Source organism: Syngnathoides biaculeatus, chromosome 2, assembly GCF_019802595.1.
Source record: "Syngnathoides biaculeatus isolate LvHL_M chromosome 2, ASM1980259v1, whole genome shotgun sequence".
NCBI lineage: Eukaryota > Metazoa > Chordata > Actinopteri > Syngnathiformes > Syngnathidae > Syngnathoides > Syngnathoides biaculeatus.
In genome coordinates this window covers 10,419,073-10,441,712 of record NC_084641.1, presented here as the reverse complement: position 1 = coordinate 10,441,712, position 22,640 = coordinate 10,419,073, and the positions used below count along the sequence as shown (strand labels likewise).

The 22,640-nt window shown below is 40.0% G+C and overlaps 1 protein-coding gene across 1 annotated transcript; it reads right to left on the bottom strand.

Annotated features, from left to right (window-relative positions):
- Positions 1-2,353: 2,353 nt before the first annotated feature.
- rhoab (ras homolog gene family, member Ab) lies at positions 2,354-18,807 on the bottom strand. The gene is made up of 5 exons (XM_061832617.1): positions 18,609-18,807; positions 10,132-10,289; positions 8,630-8,750; positions 7,725-7,855; positions 2,354-4,779 (listed from the first exon to the last, which is right to left on the bottom strand). The coding sequence occupies exons 2-5, from the start codon at positions 10,285-10,287 to the stop codon at positions 4,606-4,608; spliced, it is 582 nt and encodes a 193-aa protein (XP_061688601.1). The 5' UTR covers positions 10,288-10,289; positions 18,609-18,807; the 3' UTR covers positions 2,354-4,605.
- Between the last annotated feature and the right edge of the window lie 3,833 nt (positions 18,808-22,640).

Genomic DNA, 22,640 nt, shown 5'->3' with positions numbered 1-22,640 from the left:
TAACCATATTTTCTTTTCCCTTCTGATTACCTCTGTGTTGAAGACCCACTTGTGGGAGCATACATTTGTTAAATTGACTGCGCTGGCTCTGGGGTGGAGAAGGAAGCCAGAGATCTTCCCTAGTGACATAGATAAGGTTGAGAAATTCAAATGACCTGATTTCATTGCTCTCTGCAGAAAAAAATCTTTGGACTTTGGAAATGCATGGCCAACTTTAATTCATACTGAGGCACTGTAGACCCCAGGAGTCAAGCCAAGAGAGAAAGAGAGACCTGTGAATTTTTATATTTTGATGGAAAACGCATACTCCAGTGTCATCAAATCTATTTGTACTTCAACTTACCCCTCTGGTCCCAGGTAAGTGGTGTTTTCTCGTGTATCGTCACACTGAGTTGCACGCTCCTTGCAGCTTGTGGTTATGCCAGCGCTGTGTGCGCCGCTATCCCACACAGGAGCAAATTGTCTTACCTCTGCATCCCACACAAACCATCTGCAGCACGGGCATCGGTCGAGAGTGTGAGGCTGCAGCAGTTGGTAAGTGGGCTTGGTGTAGCATTTCCCCTTTTAGGCAGCAATCATCTCACCCTGGTTTGAATAAAGCCGCCAGTGTCAAGAAGAAATGGCTCATTTTCCTATGCTTGAAAATGGAGCCAAGTGTCGACTAAATTGATACTGCAGCACTTATGGCATGGCATGACATGGCAGCATCTTATTGTGAGGCACAGTAACAGCGTACCAGGAGTCTCAAACTCAATTTACCTTGGGGCCGCTGGAGGCAGAATCTGGCTAAGCCTAGGCCACAGATGCGCACGCGCACAATGTTTTCAAATGTGTTTCTTATTTTTTAACACAAAATAAGCAAGGACACTGGCGTAAACAAGTTGTGTGCAAAACTACTAATAAAACTCTCCATGGCAACGCTGCTGTAAATTTTACTCAATGAAATATGTTTCTCTGCTTGTACCGATGTCACGCCCCCGAGAGCCACATACCCCACCATGATCGGTAGGTTGGTCAGCTCTGCACACAACACTGTGAAAGTTCCATTCGTAAAAAACTTGAGGGCTGCACTAACAAACTTTCATATTAAGGTAGGGGCCACAAAATATCGTTTCACGGTCCGCAAGTGGCCCCTGGACTTCCAGTTTGAGACCTCTGGTGTAAGCAAACAGTATGTTTATTTCAGTAATTTCTAGTGAATCCTCAGAACTTACACAAAGTTGCTTGAATGCTACAGTAGGTATTTTTTCAAGCAAAGATGGAAGTCAGACTGTATACTTGCAAGTCATAATTCATGTCTTAATTTAACTAACATTTCTAAGTCACAAATCACTGGAGCAAAAAACAAGCAAGTCCGCATAAACATTTCTAGTCATTCCATGGGTTAAGCAAACCATACAGTCAAACTAAGTATGATTCACACTTTGCACTCAGTATTTGTACTTGGATTAGTTACAGTACCTGCAGTAACACATTTCACAATTTTTAATAGTTTTAAAACCAGTCTATCTATTGGTCTTTCCAAAGGCTATGGTGATTGTTTAACCAGCTATTTGTTAGCTAAATTAATGTTAACATAGGTTGACTGTATTTGTGGGTTTTATAGTGAAGAATTTAGTCTGTTTTTGGAATGGCTTGCATGTTGCAGTTTCCTTGTTTTGAATTGTAGCAAAACGTGCCCCTTGTCCCACTTTGATCAAAAGCATAATCCCTCAATTGTAATAATCCTCAGAATTTCCTCCTGACTTACTTCACGAGGTGGTCTCTGCACACCGCATTTAGGCAACCCACCAGCATGCAGTGCTTGTGCACACCATACAAAAAAAAAAGGTACCCTATCTGGAAAATGTTAATGAAAATAGATCAGACTTTAAGTTATGTAGTTCAAGTCAAGCATTTCATCAGGTTTAAGCAAGTGACAAGTGCTAAATTTAGCAACTTTTAATTCCAACTTGAGCCAAGTCACAAATGGTCTCCAATGTGATTTCAAGTATCCAGAAGCACCTGGCAGTGCACATGGAAAAGAGCAAATTACAAGTTGAATTGTGGTACTCTGAAAAGGCTTTGATCACTCAATATTTTCTTAGTCTACAAATTTAGCTAAGCAACAAGTTGAGAAATTACATATGAATAAAGTCACTCAACATTTTGCAGCCACTTCCTGAAGACTTATTCAATTGATCCCAAAGAAATGTTTCCTCTGGTGAAAGTCTTTGCACCTTCAGTCGGTAGCCAGAGTCCAGGGGGGACGTTAACAATAAGCCCGCCGCTTCATAAAACCTCTCATCCATCACTTATGTGCATCGATTGACTGTTGCAGCTCTGCCCATCTGACTCAGAACAACATCAAGAGTTGGGTGTTATAGAAAGTAATTTATTGCACAAACAAAAGCTCGTTTTACAAATACGTTTCCAGTCCTGTGCATGTGTATAGTCTGGTATCAACAAAGCCATAATTCATATTTAGACATTTCATACAGCTTGGTTTACCTGTTCTGACTTCAGCATCCAAAATTTAAGATTTAAACATTCATCAAAATATGAAAAAAAAAAAAACAATTCGTACATAACAAGGAGGCAGTTTTCTTCTCTTGAATTTTATTTTGGTGTTTGAAAACAAACAGCAATAATCAGGCCTCTCTCACGACTGCCTAACAATATCATTTGGTGGGACTAATTGACAGGGTTTTAACCACCATTAGTAAGGTCAGGTAAAGCAAGGGAAAATGGCAGTCTGCTCGTTTTGCTTTTTTTCATTTTTTAAATACTGACGGTCAACATACATTATTCATTTAAAAGCAGGAGATAAAATGTAATTCTACAATACAAGAGTAGGTTTCTGGAGCAAACTCCTCCCTGTAGACCAGGAAGAGGACCGAGAGGGTTCGACTATTTTGAGCAAAAACTGACAGGGCACCATCGGCATTTTAATCCAATAGTATTAAAACCAAACAATTAAACAGGTGGTATATTTGAATTTTCCAAGATAGCACTGAACAACAATATTTGCTGTTTCCCCAAAAACGGCTGCCATTTGGGTTGGTTACATGCAATTTTGTGGGTTGGCAGGTACCAAAACTTGAAAAATAAGGCAGATTAAATTAAGAGTAGCTGTGGTTGCTCATAGGAGCCCTTCGAAGCTTCTTTAACACAAAGGGCTCCAAATAGCCGCATCTGAGCTTTAACAGGTATGGGAGTCAAACAATTGCTTTGTAACGACATCTCATCTGACGTATGGGAAATACCTTACTGTAGCAATTGCTTTCAACAAAATATGGCGGAAAAAAAAAAAAAAAAAAAGAGTGTAGAATGCGAAACTACACAAGCTCTGTCCTACCAACACTCTGTAGCGTTGTCCCGCCTTGGTTATGAAATCTGGAGGCAGAATATTGGGAAGGGTAAACATGTCCACCCCCCTTAACACTCCATTCCGTGTCTACCACTTATATAGCAAACCCTGGGAAAATAAAAGCCTAGAAATCCTGGATTCAATAGGCTGTGTAAAAGGGGCTTCAGATTCAGTTTTATAAGCCTACGCTCCTGCCCCCAAGTAAAAAAAAAAATCATAATGTGTTCCTCCTGGATCCACAGATCAGTGGTGGTGTACTTGTAAACATAATCCTTCCTTTCCTTATTCTCTGTCCTGGTCTACAACCAGGAGAAGATAAGCACCAGCAGTCAAGAGTGTGGGGGAGGGTAGGGGAGGTGACAAAAAGATTTGGGCGGATCGCAAATGCTTCAACTGGGAACCCCCTTTAATGATTTTTGTCATTTTTAGAACCCATGATATCATTACTTGTTGGTGGTGGGTGTTAAGAGTCATGATTGCCTTTTTTAACCTACAGGTACTTAAGAATGGTAACGGGGGCAACAGACTGTCAATTGCAACAACACAATATTAGCGCAGTGCCAGTGAGGTGAGAGCTCAGTGCACGTACAGGCTGAGTCTGTAAACACAGGATTAGCCTCAGACAGACCTCCTGGCTTGAGGCTGCACATGTAAGACCCTCGCATCTGAAGTTGAGGGGGAAGGGACGGGGGTGGGTGCACGTGGGTAAAACATAAAACAAACATTTAAACACATCAGTCTTCATGTTGTTGTGTTAGAAATGTAGGACCTACTCCACACAGCTAAGTTTTATCCAAATTGAGAATTTGAACTTAGTGCACACAGCCTCACCACAGGGCAAAACTGCACAATCTTGGTTAAATATCCTACTGGCAACCTTTATTAACAGTACGAGCTGTGAAATGACCCATCAACCCAACGTTGCCATCCCAATATAACAGTCAGCGGAACATCCACCACAAATGATCACGGATGGTTACATTTTGAGAAAGGGCCAGGATCTCTTGATTACTTTCAGTCTTGGGGGGTTATTGTCGGTATTTGCCCACATCCAATCTCTCTTCGACGCGTCCCGAACAAAAGTCCCCGGGTGAATTCAGTCCGACAAACAGCCATTTTATAGCAGTTGCCATTAACTGTAGTCTTTTTCTGCCCTCCCTCCCATCTATCTGCCATCTACTAATTCTTCTACCCCTCCCGCGCCCTGGCCACAAGTACAATAGGCCAGGTGCAAAAAGTCCAAAATAACTGCCATGTTACAGCAGTACACATTTATTGCTCTTCTTTCCGCGGCGAGCCTGGAGGGCCGCTCTCGTGGCCATTTCGAACACCTCCCGCACGCCGTCCTTGGTCTTTGCAGAGCATTCCATGTAGCCAAACGCCGCAATCCGGCCGGCCATTTCCCTGCCCTCCTCAGACTTAACGGGCTCCTGTTGGATGAAAGAGACAATACCACATCTTACTATTTCAACACAAAGATGAATTAAGGTTGCAGTAATTTGTAAGATGCTCAAAATTGTCATTTTATAAAAAATAATTGACAAACCCAAATCCAATGAGGTCAGGACGTTGTGTTAAGCACAAATAAAAACAGAATACATTTATAAATTACCGTGTGTTCAACCTATATTGAACTGAATGCACTACAAAAACAAGAAAATCCAACGTTCAAAAACTAATAAACTATTTTTAGCAAATCATGAACTTTATGGGTGCAACAGATTCTAAATAGGTGTTAGAGTGATCGTTAATGTATTTATTATGGACTTGCAACAAAGCCAAAGTATCATCCTTGCTTCGAAGAGTCTTGTTCACAGGACGAGTTTCTACACACAGATGCAACAGTATCTTCCTACAAGTGGCCAGGGACAACTCCATCATAACCAAAGAATGTGCCACATCATGACCAAAACTGTACCTTTGTTCATTTCATCTGCTCACCCCTCCTTTTGACCTTGTGTGTTTTCCAATTTAAAAAAAAAAAAAAAGTACGTGAGAGGCTGTTTCAGAATGTGTTTGGAGACTGTAACTGGCCTGTCTCTCACGTCCTCCTGATCAGAAGAAAGATGACTTCTTGTCTGGTATTTGTGCAACTATTCCAGCAAGTTATGTGATAAAACCTAACAATAGGTTAGGACAGGTAACAAAAAAGAAAGTTGAAGAAACTTCATCAAACCTGTTTGGAACATCCCACAGGTGAACAGGCTAATTGGGAACTGGTGGGGGTTAGGTATAAAAGGGGGCTTCCCTGACTTGCTCAGTCATTCACAAGCAAACGTGGGTGAGCTTCACCTCTTTGTGAACAAGTACAGGAGAAAATAGTTACACGGTTTAAGGACAATGTTCCCCAACGTACAATTGCAAGGGATTTCATCATCCAGTGTCCATAATATGATCAAAATGTTCAGAGAATCTGCACAAATCTCTGCAACATGTAAGCATCAAGGGTGAAAACCAACATGAATTAGGTTAGGTTATGAATGCCCATAACCTTCGATCCCTAGGCAGCACTACATGGAGCCAGGTGAGCCGGTTGGCCGAGTGGTGCACAGACAACACTCTCCCTTAATGTGGAGAAAACCACGTAGACTGATATGGACTTCTGGAGAGTGCACTCCTGGACCAGCAACATTCTATCACTGGCCAAGAAAGCTCATTAGCATCTCTACTTCCTGCGGAAAATAAAAAAAGCTAAAGCCCCGAGCCCCATCATGTTCTTGTTCTACAGAGGGATTCGGGCCCAAGACTCTTCATTCCACAGTGAAGGGAGCTGAGAACATCATTGAGGAAGCTCTCTTCCTTCCCTGCAAGACACTGACAGCACCTGCCTCACCTGTAAAGCCCTCCGCATACCTGTGGATGTCACACATCCATCTCACAGCCTCTTCAGTCTGCTGCCATCAGGGAGGAGACTGCAGGCCAGGACGAGCCAACTTATTCATCTGTCCTTCCATCCACCAATCCATCCATTTTTGATCTGCTTATCCTCACTAGGGTCGCGGAATTGCTGGAGCCTATCCCAGCTGTCAACGGGCAGGAGGTGGGGTACACCCTGAACTGGTTTCCAGCCAATTGCAGGGCACACGGAGACAGACAATAATCGCACTAATAATCACGCCTAGAGGCAATTTAGAGTCTCTAATTAATGCATGTTTTAAAGATGTGGGAAAAAAACAGAGTGCCCGGAGAAAACCCACACAGGCATGAGGAGAACATCCAAACTCCACACAGGTGGGGCCGGAATTCAAACCCTGGAGCTCAGAACTGTGATGCCAACGTTCTAGAGTTGCTCCAGCATCCCGCCCCAGCCAACTTAAAGACAGTTTTATTCATGAGGGTGTCAGGAAACTGAACCCTCTACCTCTCTTGTCCTCTGTCCACCGTAACTCTGAACCCCCACGATCATGCACACACACACACACACACACACACACATGGAGACACCTCCCCACGCTGCCTTGTAATTTGTCCTCCATCACGCTGCCTTTTAATTTGTAAATGTCTTTGTGTGTTGCTACTCAGATTTTGCCTATGTTGCGCATGTGTAATCTTTGACATTTGCACATTTAATCTATATCTTTTATGCTGTCTATAACAATAGTTTTAAGATTGTTGAAACTAATGTTTTATATACTTAAGTGTTTACTGCACCGTGGGGTCTTGAGTGCCATAATTTCAGTCCTCTTAAAGCCCTTTGCATATTGTAAAATCAACCAAAAAAAGTACCTTGTACCTTAAAGTCTTTGTTCAAAGAAAACTGTTCAAGTGAATGGGAAAGGAAAATAAATGGGAAGGAGGGGGAAAAAAAGATAAAAGAATAAAGCACAGCAAATTTATTTGTATGGCAGATTTGATACACAAGGTAGCTCAATGTGCTTTAACATGATTAAAAGTATTTGAAAACGAATAGAAAACATTTAAAATGGGATAAAAACAATAAAAAGGACCCCCCCGTATATATATATATATATATATATATATATATATATATATATATATATATATATATAGTGGCTTTAAACCTAACCGAGGACAATGAAATGGTATGTAACACAGAAGGACAAAAGTAATTTAACAGTGCCAGTCTTTTCGCCATTAAATGAGTCCACTTGCTTTAACCAAAGTATATCGCCATGTTCTTTTGTCCTTACCAGACTTTCAAAAAATGAATAGTAAATAGTGTTGGCCAAAATTACGTCTAGTGAGGTTTGCACAATATGATGACTTCATGACCTGTTTTTTTTTTTTTTTTTTTTTTTGGGGGGGGGGGGTGGATTGACAAAACATTTAAGCTATATTTTCTCCAAAACTCATCCCAACTCCAAATTTTACTATCTTTACCTTACTCTATAGTACATGAAACAAGTTTAAATACCTGCTTCATCTTGGCCAGCTCCCGGCGTGTGTGCTCATCATTACGCAGGTCTTTCTTGTTTCCGACCAGGATTATCGGAACATTGGGACAGAAATGTTTCACCTCGGGTGTCCACTTCTCTGGAATGTTTTCTGGTTCAAAGAACAGCATGTTTGTCTGTTAGATGCACATTTGACAAGATACATTTCATGAATAGTTGAAACCAGATTTTCCAGATACCAGATATAGAAAAGCCAAACAAAGGAAACAGATTGCACTCATATTTGTTTTGGGTTCACCGGTGAAATCTTCATTTTTGGCTGTTTTCAAATACTGTACATCCAAAAACAAACAAGAGACCGCGCAGGAGCGCTTGTTTGAAGTCATTTCGTGGCACAACTGTTCTGCTTGCAAATACAAAAACCATCATGCTTCTGGTGGCAAAGAAAAGCTTCCAAAATCTTAGGTGAACAAGTAGTGTGTCATAGTATTCAAGAAAGGCAGGAATGTTGTGGCTCAAATCTGCCAACACAAAGTCTTCTCACAGAGCACATAGCTTTAACCTTTGTTTTATTACTAGCATAACTGACATTTTCCACTCATTTAATCATGTTTATGCATGACACTTAAACTATCCGCAACTTTCATCACCTCATTTTATAAGAACCACGAGGAAAGCGCTGCTCATTATCCTAATCGAAGAAAAAGTGCATTGCATGCCATTTTGCAGCATGAATGCCTGGTGGTGATTGAGCTGCAGTCATTTGTTCTATCAGTTATTCAATGGATGTTATTAATCACTGCATCTAAAAAAAAAAAGAAAAAAAAATTAACCCATCAATTATGTATTGTTTTGCTAATCAAAATGACTGGATAGGAGGAGCGCATTAGAAAATTGATTTTTCTGCATCACTGTTTGTACTTACCCAAGCTGTCAGGGCTGTCAATGGAAAAGCACATTAGAATGACATCAGTGTCTGGATAAGAGAGCGGTCTGAGCCTGTCGTAGTCCTCCTGACCAGCTGTGTCCCACAGAGCCAACTCCACCTGGAAAATACACCGTACGTGTACACAACTTTAAAAATGCCCAACCCAAACCCAAACATGAGGCTTATGATACAAGAGTTGATGTGGGACTGCATCACAATACAATTATAGTTGAAACCAGAAGTTCACATACTACATACCCACACTTTTGTTCGAAGCCACCCTCTTTTATTGGAACAGATATTATTATGGCGACAAAGTGAAAAATTTGTTGGCATAACCCTCGCTTGCAATAAGTGTATCAAGCAAAGAAAATTAGGACGCACGCTTTATTAACACTGTTAAAGTTTCGACTCAGGAGTCTGTTGCGGCATTTCCTTAAACTCAAAGACTCAGACCATGGAGAGAAAAAAAAAAAAAAAAAAAAAAAAATCGGATCAGGACATGGCTACTTTTGTCATTTTTCACTTATTGAGATGTCCTAGCATATAAAAAGAAATGGTTGTTTTCCACTCATTCTCTAAAATGTATCAGAACATCAGACTTTGCAAAACGGAATGAAAATTTATCTTTAAAAAAATCCTCTCACTACTGAAGCATTTTGTATTCTTCATGTGTACGTCTTTTTTATATAATGTATATAAAACATCCGGTTTCAACTGTACATTACATAATAGACGGGACGGGAATATCTTAATTTGCGTGATTGTTGATGGAGCAAAAAATTAATAAAACTTTAAAATCACAAAAAAAAAAAAAATTCCCTGTACAGTGGAACCTCAAAACTGATATGTCTCAAAGGTCAAAGAATTCTAAAAATGCATTTTTAAAGTTGCAGTGTATTTTATAGTTTATACATTTTACATTTTATTAGTTTTCAACTTCATTTTTACCTTTGCGTGAGTTATTGTGGGGAATTTTTTTTTTTTATCTGCATCAGGACTTGTATTAGACAGTCCTTAATTTTCATTTAACTTTTGCAGTGGTTAACATTTTACAACTGGAAGACCAACAGTGCTTAGGAAATCATTGTATCATTAATGAAGGTTTTACAATGGCAACAGTTTGACGTAGCTAGGTCCACCAATAGCGGCTACCAATTGTTTATTGGAAAGGGCTTTGTTGTTCTTCAAATTAATATGTGTTAACATACAAAGAAAATTGCATGCACATAATGTAAAATCATATTTATAAATTTACAACATGCAACAAGATGCCAAATTTAAATTCAACTGAATGTATGTGCTGGTTGCTACTGTTTTAGCTGGCAAAAAAGTTTAAAAAAAAAATGAGTATTTTAGGTCTGTGGATGAATAATAGCATCGTTATTGATTCCTTAACATAATGGAGAAATTAAATTGTGTTAAGGTTTCAATGTGCCCCCTGACTTTATATACAAAGTATGCAATAGTGGCACACATCAGTGAGTATGATCTCCTACCTGTTTGCTATCCACTTCAATGTCAGCCACATAGTTCTCAAACACAGTGGGGACGTACACCTCCGGGAACTGGTCTTTGCTGAAGACGATTAGAAGGCAGGTCTTCCCACAGGCTCCATCCCCAACTATCACCAGCTTCTTACGGATGGCTGCCATCCCTTAATGGAGGAGGGTGATGGGAACAAGTTGCAATAAATTAAAACACTAGCTCAATTTTTGCCATTATCACAACTGATGATAAAATCTGATGCAATTTCTTTGAATGCATTGTAATAAATTGGCAACAATACTAGTTTGCAGTATGGAAGAAAAAGTGGCACCACACTTTTTTTTTTTTTTTTTAAAAAAAACAACACAATTCATAGTTTCTGATAACTGCAGAAGTAAGGTTGCCCAAAAAATAAAGATCTTGTGGGTCAATGTGATGTTTTTCTAAGACTTAATGAAAAGTAATTGTCACGGTTATCAAAAGTCAATAGAAGAAAACTGTCACCAACAAAATATGATCAACAAAACAAATTGTTACATTCTTGCTCACAATCCAAGGGGGGGGAAAAAAAAAAAAAAAAAAAAAAAAAACTTAGCTACATAGTCACTCGTAATTATAATTGATTTAACCAGGTTAAAAGACAATTATGGTGCAGTACAGTTCTGCAGTACACAGCCAACTATAACCAAAATGTAAATCAATACCTCCCTGATGGTTGCAATCATAAAATAGCATTATTACCCTCATAAACCATATTTGATATAGCTTTTGTGTCACAACTTTATGGCTAGTTGTATAAAGATATTATATTCTGATCTCAAAAATACAGTACAATTAAAAAAAATGACCATTAGTGAAACACCCAACTAAACCCTGCAAGTGTGCGTCCTAGTCGAATAATTTAAGTAGGACAATGCTGTCAAAAATATTAGAGCATTTCCTCGATGACTTGAACAAAAAGAAAAGACAAAAATGGGGCAGTGCCAGCCTGGGGGCATGTGCGTGGTCAATGTTTGACAAGCCACTCGGTAAAGTCTTCAAAGCAATGTGCCCACCCCTTCTACAAATGCCACCTTAGTGCTGAAAGCTGACTCATTACAGACACTAAATCTTGCTTCATCACTGATTCACTGAATCAGTATTGATTACAGGCCCACCACAAAACATGGTGACGGTGGATATCAATATGGGTAACCACTTAATGTGATTCTGTTAAAATATAGGAATAGGAAAACACGAGCAAAGAAAGGCGACAAAACAGGAAAAACCCCATGGACTTAAAATTAGATTGTTGTGTCTGGACTCAAGTCATTTCCTTCTACTACAGTGACTTCAATCTTTTATCAACAAATATTGAGCAATTTAAGGATCTAAACTCACCGCAAAATCCTCACAGAGCCCCCCCCCAAAAAAAGGAAAAGAAAAATCAAGTCAGATTACACAGGGCTTGCAAAGACGTGCCAAATTCAAATGCAAAATGTGCAAGGTTTCAGACCATTTAACAACCAAGCAGGGTGCTGTTGACCAAAAACGAATGGCGCGCGTGTTCATTCCAAGGAAATACTCTGCACATTCTGTCGGAGATTAATAATTACCAAAGGCAGGATGCTCACAATTAACAATACTGTCAAAGACATGGGAGACCCCAGCCTCTAGCCCCCTGAAATACTGTACATTTGAAAATATATCCTTTAAGATTTGACATGCTCACGCCTGAGCATTCCATCTGCTACGTTAGGCTTAATGTTTTGATATACACAAATTTACAGTATTCTTTTTGAATGCACACAAAGAAGTGAGCATCATGGATGAGTTAAAATCAGGGAACTATTTGGGTAAGTACAGTACTTTTTATGTTCTTTGAACTCCTCACCAGTGATGCATACAAATTGATGTGTGAAACTGGGTACAACTTTTTTTCCTAATGTTTAACTGGTGTGAAAAAAATAAAAGATTTCCTTTCAGAAAGTATGTTTTTCATCACATGACGATGTACCTACAATTTTATCTGAAAATTACAACACTGTCATTATCAAACCAACAGTGTCAATAAATCACAAATGACATTTTGGAGAAACAGACTTTAGAGCACGGACAAATACTTGAAATACAAGGACAAGAAAGGTGTAGATTAAACAGCCCAAATTAATATATTCTTCACTTCTACACAACAACAAAAAATATGGGGTCTTTTGAAAACCTCGGCTCACTTGAAAAATAGACCAAATCAAACCATGAACATGAGGAAATTGATCAGACATCTAAATAAAGTTTCATATAGGGCTATTAATGTCATTTGATTCCATTACATTGAATGTGAGGTTCAACGTTAAGATGTGTAAGATGTGTAGGGCACCTTCTTTTAGCCTTTATGTTTCTTTGGTGCATACAAGATGGCGGTGGAATTAAGAATGATTACCAATGAAAAGGACCATTAATTGAGTTGACGGTGGGATCCACCTGCCCTTGCATCTGCTGGCCTTGAAGCATCTTTGGAGCAATCCAAGGCCACAGTTGCATATTAATTAAACAGGTGAGCGATGGGCATGCGGGTTGCCAAAACACACCTCTTCGCTCCAGACTGATGGTCACTGTAATTAGCAAAGAGCTGCACAGAGAAACATTCTGGCAACAGCAGACGTTGACCTTAGCAGCACCTGGCAGTGAGTCAAATAGTTGTCGCTGCTTAACGGGAGTTTAGTTGGCTGAGCATTTTACACCAAGAAAGTCTGGTTTAACACATAGCCCGTAACAAAATGACCAAAACAATGATCAATAATAAAATATTTTTTTTCTTTATTACATGAAATCTATTTAGGAAACTTTTGTCACAGTGGTTGGACACAGCACCATACTGGCCAGTAATGTCAGAGGTTGGATTAAATTTTGACCTATTCTTTAAATACTGACCTATTCTAACCTGTGTCTAAGTGTTAAGCGATCCTGAGGCCTACGTTGTATTCTGATACCCTGAACTGTCAGCTGCAGCTCACATCCAGCATGTCATTTTTCCAACAAAATGGTAGCCCAGGGCACTATTCGTGTCACCTTGGTACGTTCCTGGATGAGCAGTTCCCAGACCTGTAGATTGGCCGTTGATACTCTGGAATGGGTAGACTTTACACCGATATGATCAGCCTGATCGGATCGAATCGGCCAATGATTGTCATTTTTTTGCTGATTGGTTTTGATGTAATTCGCCGATCCGATCAGTCGTCGTCGTCGATCGGCTCCAAGAAAGACATTTACTCCGTGTCACTGTCTTGCACAGCATATGTGAATCCAAAAGCTAGTTAATTTTCATATAGTTGGATTTACATAATGTAGGCTTTTTTTTTTACGTGTCTTCTGACATAGAACTCTAAATATCTGATGGGCACTAAAGTTCTTTAAAAAAACCGCCGGCTCCATGAAAGAGAAGACAGCTGACGGACAACACGTAATGCAAAGATCAGACTACAAAACAAATTTGCTCTTTCAGGATCGCACTATGTCAGATGATTGCAATAAAATCTTGTATTACGATACCGCCACATCCGTTTTTTTAATGATCATTGACTTTTATCTTGTAAACTTGAATGTGACACGACTACACTTGTTACCATGGGGATGACAACAAGTGGATCACGCAGACTATTATAGGAAGAAAATTGGGGGTGTTGGTGGTCACTGGTGCTCAGGACAGGAAGGTCTTGCTTGAGGTATGGTCATGTACTTTTAATGCGATACGGCTCACAAGCGATCAAAACGTTATGTAGCCTAGGAAGCGAGTGCTGCCGCTTGTGTTTTTTTTATGTAAACATGCTGCCGTTCTGTTGAACACATGATCTGACCAGAGCAATGAACTCCAACCTTTTTGAAGCCAAGTCACATACTTTACAACTGAAAAATCTCACAGCACACCAACAAACAAAAAATGTCACAAAGCGTAAATACATTAATTTCTGTATGTACTTACTGCTATTTAATAGAAGACCATTAATTTGTTCTGTCTGTCACTTTGCCTCACTGGCATAAATAGATGAAGAAAGATACAAAATATTGCAAATATATATTTTTTGAACAATTAGGTACACAGGTATACAGTAAGTGAACAAGCTATTTAGATAGACTCATTGCTCTATCTTGTGATCAAATATTGGCCCCAAAAATCCTGATGGCGTGAAGCCTACAAATGGTCTCCCCATTTGCCTTATCTCACACTATAGGATTTTGCCTGTTACATAAAGTTGAAAGTCTATGGAACAACTTGGCCTCGGGATCTCCTAAGGCTTGAGGAATGCATGAGAAACACATCCGCTTCAATGAGCCCTGAAATATTGCCGTGTGGCATCAGTCAAACCTTGGCTTGCTACGAAAAAGGTGGTGCACAAATTGAGGTGTACCGCTGACTTATGGATGAACAATCCAAATCAAAGGCACTACCACAAATATTCACAGTTAATATAGGTCTGACCCTGTGAATTTCATCTACTTTGCTGCAATTAAATTTTCAATTAAGTATACAAATTCATGAGCTACTTTTGAAACACCCTGCATATGAAATGGATTGCACGGGTGCAGAGGACGAGTGCTTTGTGGGTTCCAAATAAGTAGGTGTGTATACAAAAAAAAAAAAAATAGTTGGGGCGGACCACGTAATCGGTCTCTCTCATAACGTGACAAAAGATCCGCGTATGAAACGTGTCGATGTACGCGTCGCCCAGCCAACAATGTCTCGATAGTGATCATTGAGTACTGCGGCGACTTTGAACATACCCCTAAAAGCAACATAGCTAGGCTCCACCTCCTCCTTATATGCCACCATGGGCGCCGAAACTCAACCACACCGGGTGAGCCGCCGCGTTCGGTGGTCACAGCTTCTGCGAAGGCTGCGCGTCGGGCTTTGCGACGGGGGCGGCTCTGAAGAACCCAGCCGAGATTGCGTTAGTCGCGTGCGCGCATAAAGCGCCCCAGCTCGACTGTGACTAAAGCAGCACCGCTTGGCTCCGTCATAAGCCACACCGGCCGGCTGCGATGAGCCGCGATGGCTCATCTCCGCCATGGGAGTGGATTGAACGGGATGTGGTTTGGGCGTGATCGGATATCATCTGAATATGGCTCGAAACAATAGTGTAATATATATTGCCCCGGTAACTTCACTCGATTGTGTGGTGTTGTCCTTTTCGAAAAGAGCTTCGGTGTCAGAGGGGGCGTCGTTTAAATGCGAATATCTCTGTTGTTCGGCTTCCGTAGTACCAGGCACTGCGCGTTTTCAACGGCCGAAGTGACGATGACGTCAAGGACCGATGACGCGACTAATATGGCGAGCACTTGGATGTCGAGGGACACTCAATTGCGCAACTTTGTGCGTGGATGACGCACTCTCCGCTCACTTTTTTTTTCGTATAGACATTGAAGTGAATACTGTTCTATGTATTTTTCATTACAATATCTATTTTAGAATGTTTATAGGGATGACACCTGGGCTTTAAGGAGTTTTAGTATCCTATGTTCAGGCACAGTGTTAATGATCACACTGTGCATAATGTTACTTAGACTTCCAATCATATACTTTTTAGGAATAAAAACACCCGCATTTTTAGCAAAAAAGGGTGTTAGGACTACTACGCTACTGTATTTCAATGTTCATTTTTGAAAGTACTTGGAGAGGAAAGTATTTCTTTATGTGGTACTTTTTGAAAACGCTCAACGACCACTGATTTGATATCTAAAAATGATGAAACCCAAACCTGCTTCAACTGACAAACTAGACATATCAGCAGTTATACTTTATTAATCAAGCTACCCATTTTTTGTGCAGCTCATCCTCACCAGGGTCACAGGTATAATGGGGCCTATCCCAGCTTTTTTTAGGCAAGTAGACCCTGAACTTGTCAGTGAGTTAAATTAAGGAAAATCTCCAATCACTGCCTCACAAAAGAACATTTATTTTGGTCTGTTTTAATTGACCACCACCGGCATACTTGTGTAGAAGGCATACACCAATGGTGACACAATGGAGCAGTGCAAGCATTGTGGGGGGCATGGGCACCTTGCTCAAGGGAACTGTTTCTAAATGTCTGTGGGAAAATCATTTAGAGCCATCATATCATCCAATCATAATACTGTGCTACAGGTCTGGATGTGCCTGTACATGGCATCTGCCATTTGCAGTGTTCGCGACATAAGCGGTTTTGAAGTCAAGAATGGCGCACAATAAGTTTTTCCAGCAGCATGAGAAAATGTGGTCAGGCAACACAAGAAGGGACGCTCAGTTACTGCCATGAATACTGATTTTCCATCTCATTGTTTATCATTTTTAACCCAAGAGTGTCAAATGTACAAATATTTACAGTAATTAGGATGCAACTCCTGCATTAGTTATTTATAGATTACAGCACATGTTAATTTTTGTACAGATTGATGTTATGCGCCATAGTAAGAATTGAACTCTGTTGTATCTAAATTACTCTTACAATTCTTAATTCCCTCACAATTACGTAGTTCAGTTTCCTGTTTCAATGTTTTTATCCAAAATAGATGATCATGTTATATTTGCAGCACCATAACACAAGTTACAAGATACATAGCATCAGTACAGTATGTCTATGCACTACAAATGTAAGACACAGCTCTTTTTTTGTTGGTTAAAAGAATGTAGTCTAGGAACCCCCCCCCCCTTAGAGCAACTCAAAAGGCTATGTGGTACAAACTCGGCCCTGGTTGCCAAATCCACCATTTGGTAACCACTTATTAAAAAAAAAAAAAAAATCTAATAAATAAATAACTGCACACGGTGATTTGTTCCCCCCTGCACCCCCAATAAGCAGATGGGCAAATTTGACGTAGTTATATTACAAGTGGGGATGCACCAATACCAATATGGTTCCAATGTGTCTCCATTGTATTCGTACTCCTAAAAAAAAGCCATAATACTACATTGATTTCACATCACCATGTGAGAGGTGTGGAAATACTTAATGGGAAACATAGATTACAACAATTGGTTAGTCGATTGCAAATTGTGCTCTGCAAAATGGATGCTCATGTTAGGAGAGCAATGGAGGAGGCTAGTAGCCACCCAGCAAGTTTTGGAGGAAGGTTGTCCTGCGAGCACTGATTTTATTGAGCCATGTCACATGCAAGCCTTGGCACCACTCGTTTCGGTGAGTGACGCTCCCGCTATAAAACAGAGGAAGAAACAGTATGTTGAGTAAAGAGAAGCGTTGGTTGACAAAATCCTGGTCCAATTTGCTTTTATAATGATATTCACAAGAAGCAGCGTTTTGTCTAATTTTACTCACTTTGTACTTAACACATAGAAGTAATATAGCATTTGCACTCGAGTTTTTATACCCACCACTGTTTTTCTTCCTCTCTAATCTGTGTATTCCTTTTAAATTGTGCCACTTTGTTCGGATTCAGACTTCACATAACTGATATTCCTTGTGCGACAGGCTACATTTAAGTGAAACGTCTGGCAAGACATGGAAAAACATGCAGTGGGGTGCTCAAAATTCAGTAATTAAAAGTAACTGAAAACTGTTGGATTGAGTGTAATCCACACCATGTTCAAGACAAAGTACAAACTACGTTGTAGTGTTCTACAATGGCATCATCAAGTATTGGTACTTGGTATCAGTGAGTACTCAAAGCCACATTACTCGGTCTAAGTAAAAAAAAAAAAAAAAAAAAAAGTAACAGTGCATCCCAAGATATGACAACCCAAACCACTCTTACCACAAAAAGTAGTCCTCCCAACGAAAGCTTCCCAGTAAAACCAGTGTTTTTAAAGCGGCCTGCCACTGGGTGGGTCACCAGAAAGATGGCGTCATCAGAGAGGCAACAGATGGCTAGTGTGTCCGCAGTGGGAGAACGTGTAGGCGGCCTCAATTCAAATTCAACCCCAGGCGCAATGCCACATAAAACCGCACGTTTGACGTACGACTGAAGGCAAACACCGGAGGACAGAAAATTCCAATACCTCGGGGTTAATTTCAAAAATAGGCGACGTCGCTTCAGGGCGTAGAAAAACGAGTCGGGTTCGGTATACAATCAAAGACAAAAGAAAAACGAGGGACAATTAATGTCTTGTGCTTTGTTTGATTATGAACCGGTTTAGTGAAAAGTTAACCAGCCGCCTGCTCAGCCGAGGCCAAGTCGAAAAGAGAGCTTCTTTGTTTGACTACAGCCGGTTCGAAAATCTAGGCCAGCTATCAACGTTTCGATTTGAGATCGCACACATTATAGGAAAGCGTATTTGCGACGCTGCTCTAATATGAGATCGGCTGTGTTGTTCAAACCAACATCCAAATTAGAGCACCATCCCCCCCCCCCCCCCCCCACGAGTACAAGTGTCTGGAAAGTGCGGAACCGGCATTTAGCAATGGAGGTCGTCAGAGTGTTGAGGGAAAGAGAAAAGAAAAGCTTACCAAAATAGCGTCCGCTAACCGAGTCACCAACTTCAACAATACTCCCCCCCCAGACCGAAGCAACGAACATTTACCTGCGGTTCGTGTCGAGGCAGTTGAATGTGCTCGCTGGAGTGCAGTCACTCGGCGTTTGTGGCATCGGCCGCCGCTCCGTCCGTGTTCTCCGATGCAAGGCTTCACGCGAGCGCGCCGCTCGGTTGGGAGGGGGAAGGGAAGAGCTGGCGGGCACGAGCTCCACAGCCACACCTGCGCGAGCACGTCGGCGGTGTTCACGAAGACGCGCGCGCACGTCTCATCAACTCTGCTGCGGCAATGTGAACGAATGTATTCATTGGTATCAAAGAAGAATATCATGAATGGAACGGGGACACGTGCTGAATTGAAAACAACCCTGTTTTGTGTGTGCAATGCATTATACTGTACGGCTGGATTGACAAAGTTATGGCTTTTACATTTTTTTCCTTTTTAACCTTGTAAGGATAAGCGGCTCAGAAATGGATGGATGCACTGTATAATCATTATTATCATTATCATTATCTTCCTATCAGGATGGAACGCTCTAAACCAGCGCAAACATGGTGACAGTTGTAATTTGAGGTAACTGCCCCACCTAACGGACAGTTTGGGAACTTACAATAAAATAACATATGGGTACCCCCCACCCCCACCCTTTTATTTTAGTATCATAACTATTCCGATATCTCTCCTTGTACAGTGAGATCAGAAAGTATTCACACCCCTTCACGTTTCCCACAATTTTGTAATGTTATGGACTTATTCTAAAGCTGATTGGACTATATTTTTCTTTGAAAAAAATACTTAAAATATCCTATAAGTGACAAAGTCAATACATATTTACAGATATTTGTGTGGATTTATCTAAAAAATGTAATAATTCAAACATAGTAGGTACATAAGCATTGACAGCTGGATCTGATTTCCACTGAACGTCCTTGGGATGCTTCTACAACTTGAATGGAGTCCACATGTGGTCATTTCAGGTCACTGAACGTCTGACTGTTTACTGTCCCGAAAAACAATGTGGGCTTCATTATTTTTGTTCATCATATTAAATGGAAGGAGTTTGGAACCACAAGGATCCATCCTAGATCTGGTCGTCTGACCGAGATGAGTTACCAGAAAAGACGAACACACTTGAAATCTCCCAAATATCCATCCGTCCAATTTTCCAAGTCGCTAATCCTCACAAGTACCGGGGGGAATGTTGCATACACGAGGGAAAATATTTTATAGTCCAATGAAACCAAGGTCAAACTTATAACAGTACGACTTTGTACAATATGTATTTTTGGCACAACAGAACACTGCTCATGACCAAGAGCACCACATGGTGGTGGCAGCCTCATGCTTTGCGGCTGTTCTTCTTCAGATGGAACTAGGACCTTGGACAAGGTGCACGGAATAATGAATAGTTCCAAACTGCAGTCAGTCTTAGCAAAAATGCTTCAGGCTTCTGAAAAAAAAAAAAAAACCTCAAGAAAAGCCTAACAAAATCTCAATTTAATGTGGTGTAAATCGGAGGCCCTTTTTTTTTAAGTAGCAGTTGTGTGTTTAACATGAATTTGAATGTGACTGAACCATTTTGAGCATGAGCAGCCACATCCACAGTTAAGGGGTTGTGCACTTGTGCAATATTATCTTACTTTTTTTTTTATTTCTCAGAAATATTTCATTCCCCCCGTCACCCCAATAAAGTTGTTAGTCACATTAAAGGTGGAAGAATTTTTTCTCATTTTTTTTATACCACTAAAACCTGGCATTTGAACAGGAGCGTGTACACTTCTTACATCGACTGTACATATTTCCCAAAAGAGCACGTGAGATTGAATATTCATGTTCTAAAAGTGCAGTATGTCTGAGACTCGCCTCCAAATCAATTTTCCTAATCCTCAAATACTTAATAGCTGGATTATGTAGATGTGTACCCTTGCGTGGACACTCACAGTGAAGACGTGCCGTGACAATGATTATAATGGCTTTCAGAATACAATAGTATGTCTTCACTGTCAAATCCAAGCCATGAAGCTGCAAGACACCTTTCATATAACTATGTAGGTATTTTAGAAAAATTCTACATTGGGCCAAGAAATATCTCAACAAAAACTCATGTTCAACTGGTCACTACACAGAGAAACTGCCTTCTATATGAGTGAGATGAAAAGCAATGACAGTTACAGATGCTCTATTATACTGTAATTGGCTTCTTTGACAAATTTAGTACAGCACCAACTTGCTGAGGTACTGCTCGATGTGTGATTGTAAACACGACTTTGTTGAAGCAACAATGGACAAAATAATGTGGTCATCAGAACATGCTTTTACCAATTTTTATTTTTAAATTTTTGTTTTTTTAAATAAATGCAACTCAAGGTTGGTCTTTAAATAGCTGTATCACAATTTGGGTTACTTTATCTTTCATATATATATATATAACCCATAAAAGAAAAAAAAACTTTTTACTTTCAGAATGAAAAAAAAAAAACTGAAATTTAAATCAGGGGTTAAGAGATTTTTTTCCATTGAGTTGTGATTTCAGTTGCCATTTGAGCATCTTACAAAATGGATGACAAATATGATGCAATTATCAAACACATTTGATTAAAATACAGTATTGTGAACTCATTTTTTTTTTTTTTTTCACATGCAAGACCACATCAAATGGTCTCGTGGTTTGTAGGTTCCCTACCTGTCACAATCTTCATGGGGCAATTTCAATGTCCTCATACCCTCCCTTGGTCATATGGATTTCCATCAGTCCAAAGCCAACCGTATTTTCTTGTGTTGAGTATGTCCTTTGGAATCAACCGGACTTCAACAATGAACAAGAGTCAGCAGTAAAAAAAAAAAAAACCCCCCCCCCCCCCCCCCTAAATGCATTCCCCAACATACAAAAAGCCAAATGGACACTTAAAAGGATCTGATATGGTTATTTACCACAGGTATGTTTGGGTATAGATACCCAAAAAGGTCCTATTTGCTCAACGCAATATGAATTCCTTTGCACTATTTTCCCCCTCAAAGATGACATGCGGCTTTTCTTTCACATCTTTGCTTTCAATCAAATGTTATAGGAGAGGGGGAATAAAAATCCGAATGAATTTGAATGCATTTAACAATGGTCCCATAACCAATTTGTTCATATTTGCAGTTGTCTAATTTATTTACAATTATTACATATAAACATGAACATTTCTTTAATTTAAATCCATAATTTGCAAATGAACATTTAATCCCGGTATTAATACAATTAGAATATATGCCGCAATTCATTCCTGTTCAGAATCTCAGGCTGTTTCTCTTTTGTGTCTAATTTTCCTTCACAACTGGAAATCAGGCTTCAATAATCTGCTTGCCAGCCTCATTATATTTCATCCTGCAGTCAATATGGATTATCCTATCAGGTGCTGCAAATCCAGAGTGTTCAAAAAAAAAAAAAAATGCTGACAACTCATCAGTGCAAGTGTCCTCTGTTGATGGAGAAATTTGCTCTGAGATTATCCAGGAAGGTAACATCAGACACAAAAGAAATCCGTACATTTTGAGAGCATGGCGAACAAAAATGTACACAAACTCACTAAACTGAATTAAGGGTAGCAATAGTTAAAACAGCTATTGCTAACCTTTAGAGAGTGAAGCAAGCGAGACACACAAAGGATTAGACATCAAGTCAAGCTAAAATTGACAAATCAGATGTTAAAATGAAAAACCCACTCCCTGTGAGAGCACAGAAAGTTGTTTTTAATCAAGTGGTGAACAAATCTGGAGTGCAACTACAACAAATAAGCAGTTCTCAGATGAAAGATTGTCCTAAAACTGTAAATCTGTCCAGAATATTTGCAGCTGGCACTTAGCATTTAAATCTCCATGACCTTTTTTCATTACTGAGATGGTGGAGCATCTCTCCCGTCATGAGCAACTCGTGCTGATGACACAGTGTCTACTTCACCTCTCTGTCACGGTGTTACCAAATCAAAAAAAACACTGACCATGAAGCAGCATGTAGGTTCTGTCTTTTCAGACATGTCTTTGTCATGAACAAGTTTTCTTGGCAAACATCTGTGGCTGCTTTACACCCCCCCAAAAAA

What these genes read in the sequence shown, in the direction of transcription:
- rhoab (XM_061832617.1), bottom strand. Translation starts at nt 10,287, where the DNA reads ATGGCAGCCATCCGTAAGAAGCTGGTGATAGTTGGGGATGGAGCCTGT. An exon ending in TGACAGCCCTGACAGCTTGG is followed by an intron (nt 7,856 to 8,629) that starts GTAAGTACAAAC and finishes TCTTTGAACCAG; the next exon opens with AAAACATTCCAGAGAAGTGG. An exon ending in AGCTGGCCAAGATGAAGCAG is followed by an intron (nt 4,780 to 7,724) that starts GTATTTAAACTT and finishes TTCATCCAACAG; the next exon opens with GAGCCCGTTAAGTCTGAGGA.